General features: G+C 38.3%; 1 protein-coding gene across 9 annotated transcripts in view; it reads right to left on the bottom strand.

Moving 5' to 3' along the window:
* Positions 1-14,268, bottom strand: part of MCM9 (minichromosome maintenance 9 homologous recombination repair factor) — an 88,231-nt gene that overhangs the window by 62,444 nt on the left and 11,519 nt on the right. For 8 of the 9 annotated variants that reach the window (XR_006060587.2, XM_042253272.2, XM_004011164.5 and 5 more), the window contains 3 exons: positions 5,993-6,193; positions 1,782-1,907; positions 220-339 (listed from right to left, as the gene is read on the bottom strand). Coding sequence is in view for 8 of the 9 variants with exons in the window: in XM_042253272.2 (XP_042109206.1) it covers positions 220-339; positions 1,782-1,907; positions 5,993-6,193 (447 nt within the window). In the remaining variant the exon portion in view is untranslated. Of the gene's footprint in view, positions 1-219; positions 340-1,781; positions 1,908-4,372; positions 4,888-5,992; positions 6,194-14,268 lie in introns of those variants that run through there. The other variant, XM_060419211.1, reaches the window with a different exon arrangement.

The following is a 14,268-nucleotide window of genomic DNA, read 5'->3' as shown; positions in this document are numbered from 1 at the left end:
AAAGACACATGGAATAAGCTTTTGAAAAATAAGTGAAGGTGGAGCTTTGAAGTATTTTCTTAGAGCAACAAAAGTAATGCTGAATATTTACTTAGGTTTTTGGCAGTAACTCAAAAGTCTTGAAATATATCCTATTATAGGTACTTTTTCACAAGAAAATAACCATTGTGTTAGCTTCTGAAGTAACATTAAATTAATTGAAATCATCACATAAAATACCTGCGCTAGTAGATCCAATTCCTGTGGTGAGCACAGATCTTGGTGTAATCTTTGCTGCATATTTGAGGAATTGAGATTTCCCTGTGCCAGGATCCCCAACCAATAAAAGATGAGATTCACCTAGAAAAGCATAAATAAAGTTTCTAATTGCTATGAAAAGACTCATAAGTGTAATTAGTCAAAAATGGTCCATTTGGAATGCTCACACAATTTTTATTTTATATAGTATTTTAGTTTAAGGTCATTCAAGGAAGACTTTATCCAGAATGTCCTTAGAAAAGTTAACTTTCAAAATAAATAATCTTTGGATTTCTGAGTGCAGCATTTAAAATTAAAAACTTTTAAGAGATTTTCTTTCTAGTTCCAGATGTTTAGGGACTGTGTTTAACATTTAAAAAACTTTCGGCTTATAAAGTTTCCAATTTTATTTAATCTATTTTAAATATCAAACTACTGTGATTCTTTCCATCTATCCATACAAGTATTTTTATTTAAGTACTTTTAAGTGTTTGTGACTTTGTACGTGCTTTATAAACACCAAATCACTTATGATTCTAATAGTTAAGTGAAAACCTTTTCATTCTATGAAAATTTTAGTAGTTTAATGAAATATCTATCTTAAAAGTTCTTACTTTTTGAATGTAACATAGAAAAACATGTGAATATCCTGTGGCAGATGTTATCTCACAAGCAAATTTATTTGGTTATCTTTGACCAAGCAAATTTATTCAGTCATATTCAAGTATTTTCTGAAAATATTAATAGGGAAATACTATTTAAATTCAACATTTAGCAGAATGCCTTGTAATAGTAGGTAATCAAAACATACAATATGCATAAACCTTATTATACTTACTATTCTATACTCTACAATATGGTTTTGAGTCCTTACTAACACCTGGTTTACAATAATGTCCTTTTAGTCTTTTGGTTAAGCCTTTGGTTATTATGGCCCTTATACTACCTATATGAGGGCCTAATAAACCTAATTTATACCATTCAGGTCAGGTAAGTGTTTTAACCACAAAAGAGCTCCCTGCCATTTGGAAATGACTTAAGAGTCATTTTGACTTGAATGCGTGACCTACAGCAGCACCTCTCAGCAGACGGCATATTTGCTACCCACCAGCAGAAGGGAAACCAGCAGGTAGATGACTGAGAGCAATAGTCTAAGAGACACACACTGACAGTCACAGATGGAGAGACACTGACTTGGAGACACTGAAAAGCACTATTTCGAATCCTTTCCTCTTGGAGAAAGACTGGAAATCCAATAAAAAGCACAGACAGTAAAAGAAACATAAAGATTTTATACTGTGGCTCCCTTATAGACTGGAGCGAAAATAATATACTCATTGAAAAAGTCTTTGGAAAGACTGGAATTCTACAAAGTAGTTCCTGATGTTGGACTGAGTATAGACAGTGAACAACTGTCAGTTTTTAAAAGATTGCATTTGGAAAATGAAGCTCAACAAGCAATTTTTTATTCAGCAAAGGGAAATCGTAGCTTCTCTTCTTACTGTATGTGTTAGTATTTCTCAGAAATCCTAATGGGTACCAACCTCTGACCCGTGTTCCTGTAGCATCGGTTCTTTGAATCCCACCAGCCAGCACCATGGCCACAGCAAGCTTTACTAGGTACATTCCAAAAACTTGAGGGCACAAGCTGGCCAGTATTTCATTCCTTCCTGGGAAAGGCAGAAAGATGAGTTATCAGTAATTTTGCAAGAAATACTAACTGAAATTTCCTTTTCTATCCTATCTTCTTAACACTCTAAAATGGTCTGACTAAAAGGAGTGAATAATGTTGTTTTGTTCCTAAAAGTCCTTTTCTTATTAATGCCTTGAGATGAAACGTTCTGGCTGCCACCTGTTTTAAGTTTCTATAAATTTAACATATTTATAAGGGACAGAAAGAAATCTCTCTTCTCCCTCATCAGGCTAGCATTATCCCTTAATACCTAGCTGTACTTCCTGTGCAGTAATTTCAGTAAAATTACTCCACTGCCTAAATAAAAGGAAGGTGTTTGATCTCAGAAACAATGAGTCAGACTTTAGAAAGGTACTTGGAGCTTCTTCAGGTATAAAAGAGGTAAAATCAACCCATCCTGTGAGTCAATTCAGCATCTGCTCTGAGCAGTTTGGTAAATTCTGTTTTATCTAGACTGAGTATCTATGTTATCAGGATATTTAGAAGACCATTATAAACAACTCTAGGAGTCCAAGCTGGAGTTCTTAAGATTCTTCTGATCACATGCTTTAAATAAGAGGTTATCATTGTCTTAGGTTCTGTTTCTAGAAATGTTAGACACTAAATCTGAGAATCTGCCTATCCCATCCATGAATAATTTAGATATTTCCTTCTGTCATTGGCCAGTCAACCAATGAAGCTCACAGATTCTAACAAGCCTTTCCTGAGTTTGTCTTATTTGGAAGTCACTACTGTGATGGCACTGTGTGTCTACATTCATGTTACCAGAAATTAATGTCCGTATGTTGTGTGCCTAGTTGCTCAGTCATGTCCGACTTTTTGTGACACCATGGACTGCAGCCTGCCAGGCTCCTCTGTCCATGGGATTCTCCAGGCAAGAATACTGGAATGGGTTGCCATGCCCTCTTCCAGGGTATCCTTTCAACCCAGGGATTGAACCCAGGTCTCCAGCATTGCAGGAAGATTCTTTATCATCTGAGCCACCAGGGAAACCCAATGTCCTCATGCTGGTAACTAATTTGCACATCTGAGGGCTTTGTTTGTACACGTTTCAGTGATAGCTCTTTTGAGGAGGAAGATAATCATACAAGTACTACTTTAGCTAATGACACCAGTTCCAGAAGCTTTTCCACCAAGATAAAGGAAAGGGGTACCTCCATAATTCACGGCCCTATGCACAAAGGCTACTTTTGTAATGAATCAAAATTGACTCAGTGGCGGTTAAGCTCTGGTGATGTGACCTGGGATGGCAAAAGTGGTGAAGAAAGAAAACATTCTAGTATAAATAAAATAGGAAACAAAAAAAGAATTAGTCAACCCTGGAAGGAATTTCATTAACCGCTAAAGGGAATCCTTCCCTTTTCCAGGGTAGAAAGCCCAGAGAAAAAGACGAAATGTCTGAGATCTACATAGTTAAGACCTGACAGCAGGTACATAAATTCTGACCAGAATCTAGAAATTACACATACAAAGAAATAATAGCTTCAGTAAGCAGGGAACAAGTAGACAGACTGGCCTGGGAGACACTCAAGCCAAAGCGGAGCTTTCTCAGTAAAGGTGGATTCCCTGACTAATGTGCTGACAGGAAGCACTTCCTATGGGCTTTCAGGTCAGAGCCCAGTGTTACTTACTAGCTGCCTGACCTCGGGCAAGGTTCTGACTTCTCTCCGCCTCCATCTCCTTATCTGTGAGATGTAGATGATAATGGTATTGCACATAGAGCTGTTCAAGGAGTTAGTTATTGCACAGCACACAGAACAGTACCTGGCACATAGGAGCTACTGAAACTATTATACCTGTATTACTTGTGCCTAATTCTTATCTCACCATTTCCTCACACTGTGATCATCATAAAAGATAAACTGAAGTCAGGTCTGAGGTACCAGAGAAAGGCAAAGGGGAAGGTCCATTCCCTAAATTTGTTATCTAAAGTTGAAAAACTAAATTCCTTGGGTCATGGCAATAGAAGCTCTCATGACTATCATGGAAGAGAATTCATTAGGGGGACTAATACCCCAACACTTTCCTTCCTCTCCCCCCGGGCAAATTTCTGGTTCTAGACTGTGTTAATAGTGTGCCCATGTAATCCACTCTTGTGGCATGACCATTATTTACCCCGATGAAGAGAACTTAGGTCTAAGAGGATAAGTCACCCTGGAGTGGGTTCAGATGGCCCAACAGAAGCCAGCCCCTTTGGGTTTCTAGCCATCCTCTAAGCATCAGGGTCAGGGGATCCCTGAGATCACAAGAAAATCTTTGGCTCCTTGTCGGCACTCACAGTATCAGATCTTAACGAAGCAAGCCAGCCTCTCAGAGCTGAGCAATGTAGTAATGTTTGTCTTTAGACAAGCAAAATGAAGACACACTTTGGATATAGCTCCCCACCTCCACCACCCTCCCTCCGCCCCCAACACACACACACACACACACACTGAAATGGTAAGATATGGCTGATAATAGGTACTCAGGAAACTAACAAAGCAGAATCTTCATACTAAAAAGAAAAATGTTGCCTCATTTTCTCCCTGTCTTCCTACTTATATTTCTCACAGGTTATTATATTTATTTATTCCTTTCATCTGGTAAATAAGATGTATAGCTATAGCCTTCTAATTAAAACAAGATAGACTCTTTGATCAGCAGTACAAAGCACTTCTGATAGCCCTGTATGATGCCCTTCCTAACACTGTTACAGATTTTTGTAGGGAATTGATCCAGAGAAACAAGTAAAAAAACTTACTTAAAAATACATATGGTTCATAGAGTCAAAGCACTGAGGAACTGATGCTTTCGAATTGTGCTGGACAAGACTCTTGAGTGTCCCCTGGACAGCAAGATCAAACCAGTCCATCCTAAAGGAAATCAACCCTGAACATTCACTGGAAGGACTGATGTTGAAGCTCCAATACTTTGGCCACCTGATGCGAAGAGCCAACTCACTGGAAAAGACCCTGATGCTGGGAAAGATAGAGGGCAGGAGGAGAAGGGGGTGACAGTGGATGAGATGGTTAGATGGCATCACTGACTTAATGGACGTGACTTTGAGCAAACTCTAGGAGATGGTGAAGGACAGGGAAGCCAGGTGTGCTGCAGTCCATGGGGTTGTAAAATCAGAGACGACTTAGGTGCATGAACAACATGATTTGTAAAAGGTTTGCTTAATGAAGCTATAATATAGAGACCTTTGGTTCTTTCTGTATAGATCAGATAAAAAAATGATTGATAACCACTATATATGTGTTACATACATAAGCAAAAGCAAAAAAAAAAAACCCACAAAATAAAAGCCAACTGCTTGTATTTAAAGCAAATGAAAGTCTTATTTTGTGGAATGATATCTGTCCAATTCAATATATGATTTAAGATACATAATCATTATGTATTAGATCTGAGGTGAAGCTTCTCAGAAATAGTCTATTACTGGCTTCCACTTATTTTTCTCAGAAGATGCCTCCAAGAAAGAATGAAATCAGACACTTGAAGATTTAATTGGTATTTTATATAGTTGGGATTTTTTAATAAAAAATACTCTAGAAACCCAAAGGCTATAATGTTTTCATCTGTGTAATTACATCTTAAGTGTCATAGTCAGAAATTTTTGCTGTGATGACAAAGATTTTTTGCATCTCTCTCATCATCTTTCTTACCATTCCATATTTTTAAATCTTCAGCTAAGAGTGTGAAGCTATCTTAACAATACAAGATGAATCAGAAGAAAAATTATTTTAACAGAATAAAGTTTCATAACAGAATAAGTTTTGCCTGTTTAAGGAGGAACTATATGTTTAATTGATAAAGAAGGTAGAAAACTCTGAAACTATTTTGGCCAGATAAGAGATATTAAAATAATAGTTGGAAATGGAAAATCTCTTGGGATTTCCAGTAAGATCACTGAACAGAGAGGATTATGCCAGAGAAGGGCTTTAATGGGAGACTATAGCTGGAGGCACTGGCTAAAGCTACTCCCTCAGAACACAGCCACTGATGCACAGCATTTAAATCACAAACATCATGAATGAAATGCCATTAATAAATATCAGCTCCATACCCTTAATCACAAACCTGCAAAAGGATCACTCTTATAGTGTTCCCAAAAGTCTTCAAATTCCTTTCGGACCTCCTCATCCATGTTGACCCCTGCAGACTCTTCGTTATTTACTTGGACATAATTGGCCTTCAGGACTATCTCCACTTCACAGCGCACCTCTTGCTTAAAGGGCTTCCACCGCTGCATTACAACTCCATAAACAGTGATGTCATCACCTGGAAAAAAGCACTGAGTGAATCCAGCAGTAGCATCCTGCCTGCTTGGGCACAAACTCGACAAAGAACCAGAACCAAGAAATCAACCACTACCCCACCAGGGTTTAGAGTGGTATACATTCCTCTAGAAACCATTTGGGGCAAAAGAACAGTGTCCCGATTTATTTATTTTTTTAATCAGGCACTTGTATTTGCACAGCTAAAAGCTAAAGCCAGAATTTTAATTTTTCTTAATCTGCCATATGACAATCACACCAAATTCTAACCTGTCCCTGGGAAAATAGTGGATGATATATTCACTGTGATTCTACTGCATGAAATGTTTATCCTCTCAGAATCAGTAACCATGTAGTTCCCACTTAATCAAGAGGTGGGGACTGCAGCCAGAAGGACAAAGTGCAGTCTGTCCTTAAGTATTCCCAGGGGATGGGTTCCGGAATCAACCTCAGATATCAAAATCCGGGGATGCTCAAGTCCAAATCTGTGGTTCCACATCCGTGGATTCAGCCAACCGTGCATCATGTAGTACTCTAGTATTTACTATTGAAAAACACCTGTGTATATGTGGACCATGCTGTTCAAAGCCCTGTTGTTCAAGGGTCAACTGCACAATCAACCAGTGTCAGGAAAGGAGACAATATTGCAATGATGGGCACAATGACACTGCCAGTTCCCAGTGTATTCATTTTTACTCATTAACATTTTTACTTATTAACATTCACTCACCTTTTTTGTTTTTTAAAGGACAAAAAAATGAGTACACCAAGAAATGAATGAATACTTGTTCTATTTCAAAGCTCCTCTCCACAAGCTATGCAAGCAGAAATCCCACTTGATTCTTCTTGGTTGGTTCCTTCCCACTTATGGACCCTCTCCCATTCTTTTTTTTTTTTTTTAACATAAATTTATTTATTTTAATTGGAGGCTAATTACTTTACAATATTGTAGTAGTTTTGCCATACATTGACATGAATCCGCCATGGGTGTACATGTGTTCCCCGTACTGAACCCCCCTCCCACTCCCTCCCCATACAATCCCTCTGGGTCATCCCAGTGCACCAGCCCCGAGCACTGTGTCTCATGCAACGAACCTGGACTGGCGATTCGTTTCACATATGATAATATACATGCTTCAATGCAATTCCCCCAAATCATCCCACCCTCACCCTCTCCCACAGAGTCCAAAAGACTGTTCTATACATCTGTGTCTCTTTTGCTGTCTCACATACAGGGTCATCGTTACCATCTTTCTAAATTCCATATATATGCGTTAGTATACCGTATTGGTTTTTCTTTCTGGCTTACTTCATTCTGTATAATAGGCTCCAGTTTCATCCACCTCATTAGAACTGATTCAAATGTATTCTTTTTAATGGCTAAGTAATATTCCATTGTATATATGTACCACAGCTTTCTTATCCATTTGTCTGCTGATGGACACCTAGGTTGCTTCCATGTCCTGGCTATTATAAACAGTGCTGCGATGAACATTGGGGTACACGTGTCTCTTTCAACTCTAGTTTCCTCAGTGTGTATGCCCAGCAGTAGGATTGCTGGGTCATATGGCAATTCTATTTCCAGTTTTTTAAGGAATCTCCACAGTGTTCTCCATAGTGGCTGGACTAGTTTGCATTCCTACCAACAGTGTAAGAGGGTTCCCTTTTCTCCACACCCTCTCCAGCATTTATTGTTTGTAGACTTTTGGATCGCAGCGATTCTCACTGGCTTGAAATGGTACCTCATTGTGGTTTTGATTTGCATTTCTCTGATAATGAGTGATGCTGAGCATCTTTTCATGTGTTTGTTAGCCATCTGTATGTCTTCTTTGAGAAATGTCTATTTAGTTCTTTGGCCCATTTTTTGATTGGGTCATTCATTTTTCTGGAATTGATCTGCAGGAGTTGCTTGTATATTTTTTAGATTAATTATTTGTCAGTTGCTTCATTTGCTATTATTTTCTCCCATTCTGAAGGCTGTCTTTTCAACTTGCTTATAGTTTCCTTTGTTGTGTGAAAGCTTTTAAGTTTAATTAGGTCCCATTTGTTTATTTTTGCTTTTATTTCCAATACTCTGGGAGGTGGGTCATAGAAGATCCTGCTGTGATTTATGTCAGAGAGCATTTTGCCTATGTTCTTCTCTAGGAGTTTTATAGTTTCTGGTCTTATGTTTAGATCTTTAATCCATTTTGAGTTTACTTTTGTGCATGGTGTTAGAAAGTGTTCTAGTTTCATTCTTTTACAAGTAGTTGACCAGCTGTCCCAGCACCACTTGTTAAAGAGATTATCGTTTCTCCACTGTATATTCTTGCCACCTTTGTTGAAGATAAGGTGTCCATAGGTACGTGGATTTATCTCTGAGCTTTCTATTTTGTTCCATTGATCTATGTTTCTGTCTTTGTGCCAGTACCATACTGTCTTGGTGACTGTGGCTTTGTAGTAGAGCCTGAAGTCAGGCAGGTTGATTCCACCAGTTCCATTCTTCTTTCTCAAGATTGCTTTGGCTATTTGAGGTTTTTGTATTTCCATACAAATTGTGAAATTATTTGTTCTAGCTCTGTGAAAAATACCATTGGTAGCTTGATAGGGATTGCACTGAATCTAGATTGCTTTAGGTAGTTTACTCATTTCCACTATATTGATTCTTCCAATCCATGAACATGGTATATTTCTCCATCTATTTGTGTCCTCTTTGATTTCTTTCATCAGTGTTTTATAGCTTTCTATATATAGGTCTTTTGTTTCTTTAGATAGATATATTCCTAAGTATTTTATTCTTTTCATTGCAATGGTGAATGGAATTGTTTCCTAAATTTCTGTTTTCTCATTGTTAGTGTATAGGAATGCAAGGGATTTCTGTGTGTTAATTTTATATCCTGCAACTTTACTACATTCATTGATTAGCTCTAGTCATTTTCTGGTGGAGTCTTTAGGATTTTCTATGTAGAGGATCATGTCATCTGCAAACAGTGAGAGTTTTACTTTTTCTTTTCCAATCTGGATTCCTTTTATTTCTTTTCCTGCTCTGATTGCTGTGGCCAAAACTTCCAAAACTATGTTGAATAGTAGTGGTGAGAGTGGGCACCCTTGTCTTGTTCCTGACTTTAGGGGAAATGCTTTCAGTTTTTCACCATTGAGGATAATGTTTGCTGTGGCTTTGTCATATATAGCTTTTATTATGTTGAGGTATGTTCCTTCTATTCCTGCTTTCTGGAGGGTTTTTATTGTAAATGGATGTTGAATTTTGTCAAAGGCTTTCTCTGCATCTATTGAGATAATCATATGGTTTTTATCTTGCAGTTTGTTAATGTGGTGTATTACACTGATTGATTTGCAGATATTGAAGAATCCTTGCATCCCTGGGATAAAGCCCACTTGGTCATGATGTATGATCTTTTTAATATGTTGTTGGATTCTGTTTGCTAGAATTTTGTTAAGGATTTTTGCATCTATGTTCATCAGTGATATTGGCCTGTAGTTTTCTTTTTTTGTGGCATCTTTGTCAGGTTTTGGTATTAGGGTGATGGTGGCCTCATAGAATGAATTTGGAAGTTTACCTTCCTCTGCAATTTTCTGGAAGAGTTTGAGTAGGACAGGTGTTAACTCTTTAAATTTTTGGTAGAATTCAGCTGTGAAGTCGTCTGGTCCTGGGCTTTTGTTTGCTGGAAGATTTCTGACTACAGTTTCAATTTCCGTGCTTGTGGTTGGTCTGCTAAGATTTTATGTTTCTTCCTGGTTCAGTTTTGGACAGTTGTACTTTTCCAAGAATTTGTCCATTTCTTCCAGGTTGTCCATTTTATTGGCATATAGTTGCTAATAATAGTTTCACGATCCTTTGTATTTCTGTGTTGTCTGTTGTGATCTCTCCATTTTCATTTCTAATTTTGTTGATCTGATTCTTCTCCCTTTGTTTCTTGATGAGTCTGGCGAATGGTTTGTCAATTTTATTTATCTTCTCAAAGAACCAGCTGTTGGCTTTGCTGATTTTTGCTATGGTCTCTTTTGATTCTTTTGCATTTATTTCTGCCCTAATTTAAGATTTCTCTCCTATTAACCCTGAGGTTCTTCATTTCTTCCTTTTCTAGTTGCTTTAGGTATAGAGTTGGGTTATTTCTTTGACTTTTTTCTTGTTTCTTGAGGTACGCCTGTATTGCTATACCTTCCCCTTAGCACTGTTTTTCAGTTTCCCAGACATGGAACAACAGACTAGTTCCAAATAGGAAAAGGAGTAGGTTGAGGCCATATATTGTCACCCTGCTTATTTAACTTATATGCAGAGTACATCATGAGAAACACTGGGCTGGAGGAAGCATAGGCTGGAATCAAGATTGCCGGGAGAAAGATCAATAACCTCAGATATGCAGATGACACCACCCTTATGGTAGAAAGTGAAGAACTAAAGAGCCTCTTGATGAAAGTGAAAGAGGAGAGCGAAAAGTTGGCTTAAAGCTCAGCATTCAGAAAACTAAGATCATGGCATCTGGTCCCATCACTTCATGGCAAATAGATGGGGAAACAGTGGAAACAGTAGCTGATTTTATTTTTCTGGGCTCCAAAATCACTGCAGATGGTGACTGCAGCCATGAAATTAAAAGACACTTACTCCTTGGAAGGAAAGTTATGACCAACCTAGACAGCATATTAAAAAGCAGAGACATTACTTTGCCAACAAAGGTCCATCTAGTCAAGGCTATGGCTTTTCCAGTGGTCATGTATGGATGTGAGAATTGGACTATAAAGAAAGCTGAGCGCTGAAGAATTGATGCTCTTGAACTGTGTGTTGGAAAAGACTCTTGAGAGTCCCTAGGACTGTAAGGAGATCCAACCAGCCCATCCTAAAGGAGATCAGTCCTGGGTGTTCATTGGAAGGACTGATGTTGAAGCTGAAACTCCAATACCTTGGCCACCTGATGCAGAGAGCTGACTCATTTGAAAAGACTGTGATGCTGGGAAAGATTGAGGGCAGGAGGAGAAGGGGACGACAGAGGATGAGATGGTTGGATGGCATCACCGACTCAATGGACATGGGTTTGGGTGAACTCTGGGAGTTGGTGATGGACAGGGAGGCCGCGTGTGCTGTGGTTCATGGGGTCACAAAGAGTTGGACACGACTGAGCAACTGAACTGAATAGGTTTTGGGTTGTTGTTTTTTTATTTTCATTCATTTCTATGCATATTTTGATTTCTTTTTTGATTTCTTCTGTGATTTGTTGGTTATTCAGCAGTGTGTTATTCACCCATTCTTGATTAATGAGTAGAATATTAGACTTTTACAGATTAAGGCCTTGGATAGTTTATAGGAATATTCTCCATATACTGACATATTTTTTTATCATTACATACAATTCAATATACCAATTAAGAAGTAGAGATGAATGCTTGGCATTCAATATTTTCGTGCTAGAGAAAATGGGGCCAAAAGAAAAAAAAAAAAGATATAATCCTAGTCCCCAAGATTTCAATCTTGTTGCACTTAGGATGCTGGAAATACCTTAAACCAATACTAGAATTTATACTTCACACAATAAACTTAACCAGCAAGTCTTCATTTCTAAGCCTGTGTCAAATACTAATATTTGATATTTGTTGATGCAAAATGCCTTTCACTCTCTAAACATAAACGTGTGATGTGTAATCTGGAGTGCTTTGCTTTCTTAAAGAGAAGTCTTCTATGAATGCTAAGTTAATGGAACTGGTGGTAGCAATTCACTGGATAGAAGGCATATTTCTAGCCTCAGGCAACTTAATAGTAAATGGTGACAAAGACATTAAATAGGTTCTTCATACACTTTCAAGATCCTTCCTAAACCACTGCTGGATGGTTTTCAAATCCTATCAGGAAGAGTGATCATCTCCTATATTGACTCTGCCCAATTTTTTTTTAGATGAACATAACCAGGGCAACATTATATGAACACTTTGATGAGTTCTCTACTATGGTCATTTAAATGGGTCATTTTATAGATGTTGTTTCTCTATTAAGTCAAATGAGAAACTTATGTTTCAGATATTGTACCCACTAGAAATACCCTGACTCCACTAAGCGGCAACAATGTGTAAAATGTGGAGTACTCCAACTGTGAGGTTTATGAGATAGTCCAAGGCAATAAATACTCATTTGAAACTTATGTAATTTTCTACAGTAAATGTTATTGGAAACAATAATATTTTCAGGAAACTAAAATTCTGGCTTTACACAATCCCATCTGTCTGTGCCCCTCTCTCTTCTGCAGCATATTTAGCACTGCAGCCACCCACGCTCAGACCTATCTGATCTCCTGCCACACTGACAGTTATCAGTACATAACCTCCAACTTCACTACCCTGCAAGTCAGACTGGGGTTCCTAACTAGACTGAATTCCCGAAGGGCAACGATTATGCTACTTATGTCTTCTGATTCTCAAAAAGGTTTGTAGCAGTGGATAAATGAAAAAATAGCTGTTGACAGACTGCTGCCATCCATTCTTTATTGTGACATGTGAAAGAAAAATACCTTAAGTTTTTTTTTTTAAGTGTAGAAAGAATTCAGTTCAGATAAACTGGATGAAAACATCTTAATCTCTATCAAAGGACATTTTCATGTTCTAGCTAAGCTCATACAAGCACTGCTTCACTGATCCAGATATTAAAAATTCTGGTTAAAATCAAGAGTCTTATATGAACAAGGTACTGATACTCTGACATAGCCTTGTCCATTTAGTAGGCAATCCCTGATCAAAGCTATCATGACTTAAAATATTGTTTGGAGAACTATAAATTGTTACTATATTTGATATAAATATCAAAGTATGAGTTGGTGATTCTTGGTGGAAGGGGAAAGTGTTCTGACAAGGAATTATTCTTTACTGTAGATACTGAGCTCTGTTTTCATAGAGCCTTTGCCTTATCATTTTAATGAAATGTCAGCTCAGTAAATATTTTTTAAATAAGGCATTTGGAGAAGTCAAGGCTTAAGAAAAGGGAAATGATAGAATTTAGAGGAATGAAACATTCTTGATTTGTCCAAGTAGGGGAGCACTGGGATATGAAATAAGAGATCAAACATAATTGTTACGCCTCAGGGGACACACTGGTACTATTTGTCTTTTATAGAGATTAAGGTCTTTTATGTGAGGGCGGGAAATATTTAAAGCAGGACATGTTGAAATAAATTGAAAGGCAGTCATCAGTAATAATCATTTTCATTTTCTGACCCAACTTCAATTCAAATTAAATGTTAAATAGCCAGTGAAAATCAGTAAGCAAACATATAGAACCAAGTTTTTAAGGTTTTTGGAATAAGAAAAACAGAAACGTTAAGCTCTCGGGGGCAAATCGGGCTCTTCATCTATTAAACAAACAGCTACACTAGATTGCTGAACTCCAGCCCAGCTTCTTTCCTCTATTACCTCCCACCTCATGCCAGCCTCTGTTCTCAAGTTCCCCACACTCACTCGCAGTTGATCTCAGGAAAATGAAAGGTGGTTTTTCCTAATCAATACTTTTATTGTTGTTGTTTAGTCACTAAGTCATCTCTTGACTCTTTTGGGACCCCATGGACTGTAGCATGTGAGGCTCATTTGTCCATGGGATTTCCCAGGCAAGAATACAGGAGTGGGTTGCCATTTCCTTCTCCAGGGGATCTTCCTGACCCAGGGATTGAACACACATCTCCTGCATTGGCAGGTGGATTCTTTATATCTGTGCCACCTGGGAAGCCCAGTCAATACTTTCAGTTCAATTCAGTTCAGTTGCTCAGTCGTGTCTGACTCTTTGCGACCCCATGAATCGCAGCATGCCAGGCCTCCCTATCCATCATCAACTCCCCGAGTTTACTCAAATTCATGTCCATCAAGTCAGTGATGCCATCCAGCCATCTCATCCTCTGTCATCCGCTTCTCCTCCTGCCCCCAATCCCTCCCAGCATCAGAGTCTTTTCCAATGAGTCAACTCTTCGCATGAGGTGGCCAAAGTATTGGAGTTTCAGCCTTAGCATCAGTCCTTCCAATGAACACCCAGGACTGATCTCCTGTAGAATGGACTGGTTGAATCTCCTTGCAGTCCAAGGGACTCCCAAGAGTCTTCTCCAACACCGCAGT

This window comes from Ovis aries, chromosome 8 (genome assembly GCF_016772045.2).
Source record: "Ovis aries strain OAR_USU_Benz2616 breed Rambouillet chromosome 8, ARS-UI_Ramb_v3.0, whole genome shotgun sequence".
In the NCBI taxonomy this organism is placed as follows: domain Eukaryota; kingdom Metazoa; phylum Chordata; class Mammalia; order Artiodactyla; family Bovidae; genus Ovis; species Ovis aries.
Note: the sequence above shows the minus strand (reverse complement) of the source record. Positions and strands in the feature narration are given on the sequence as shown.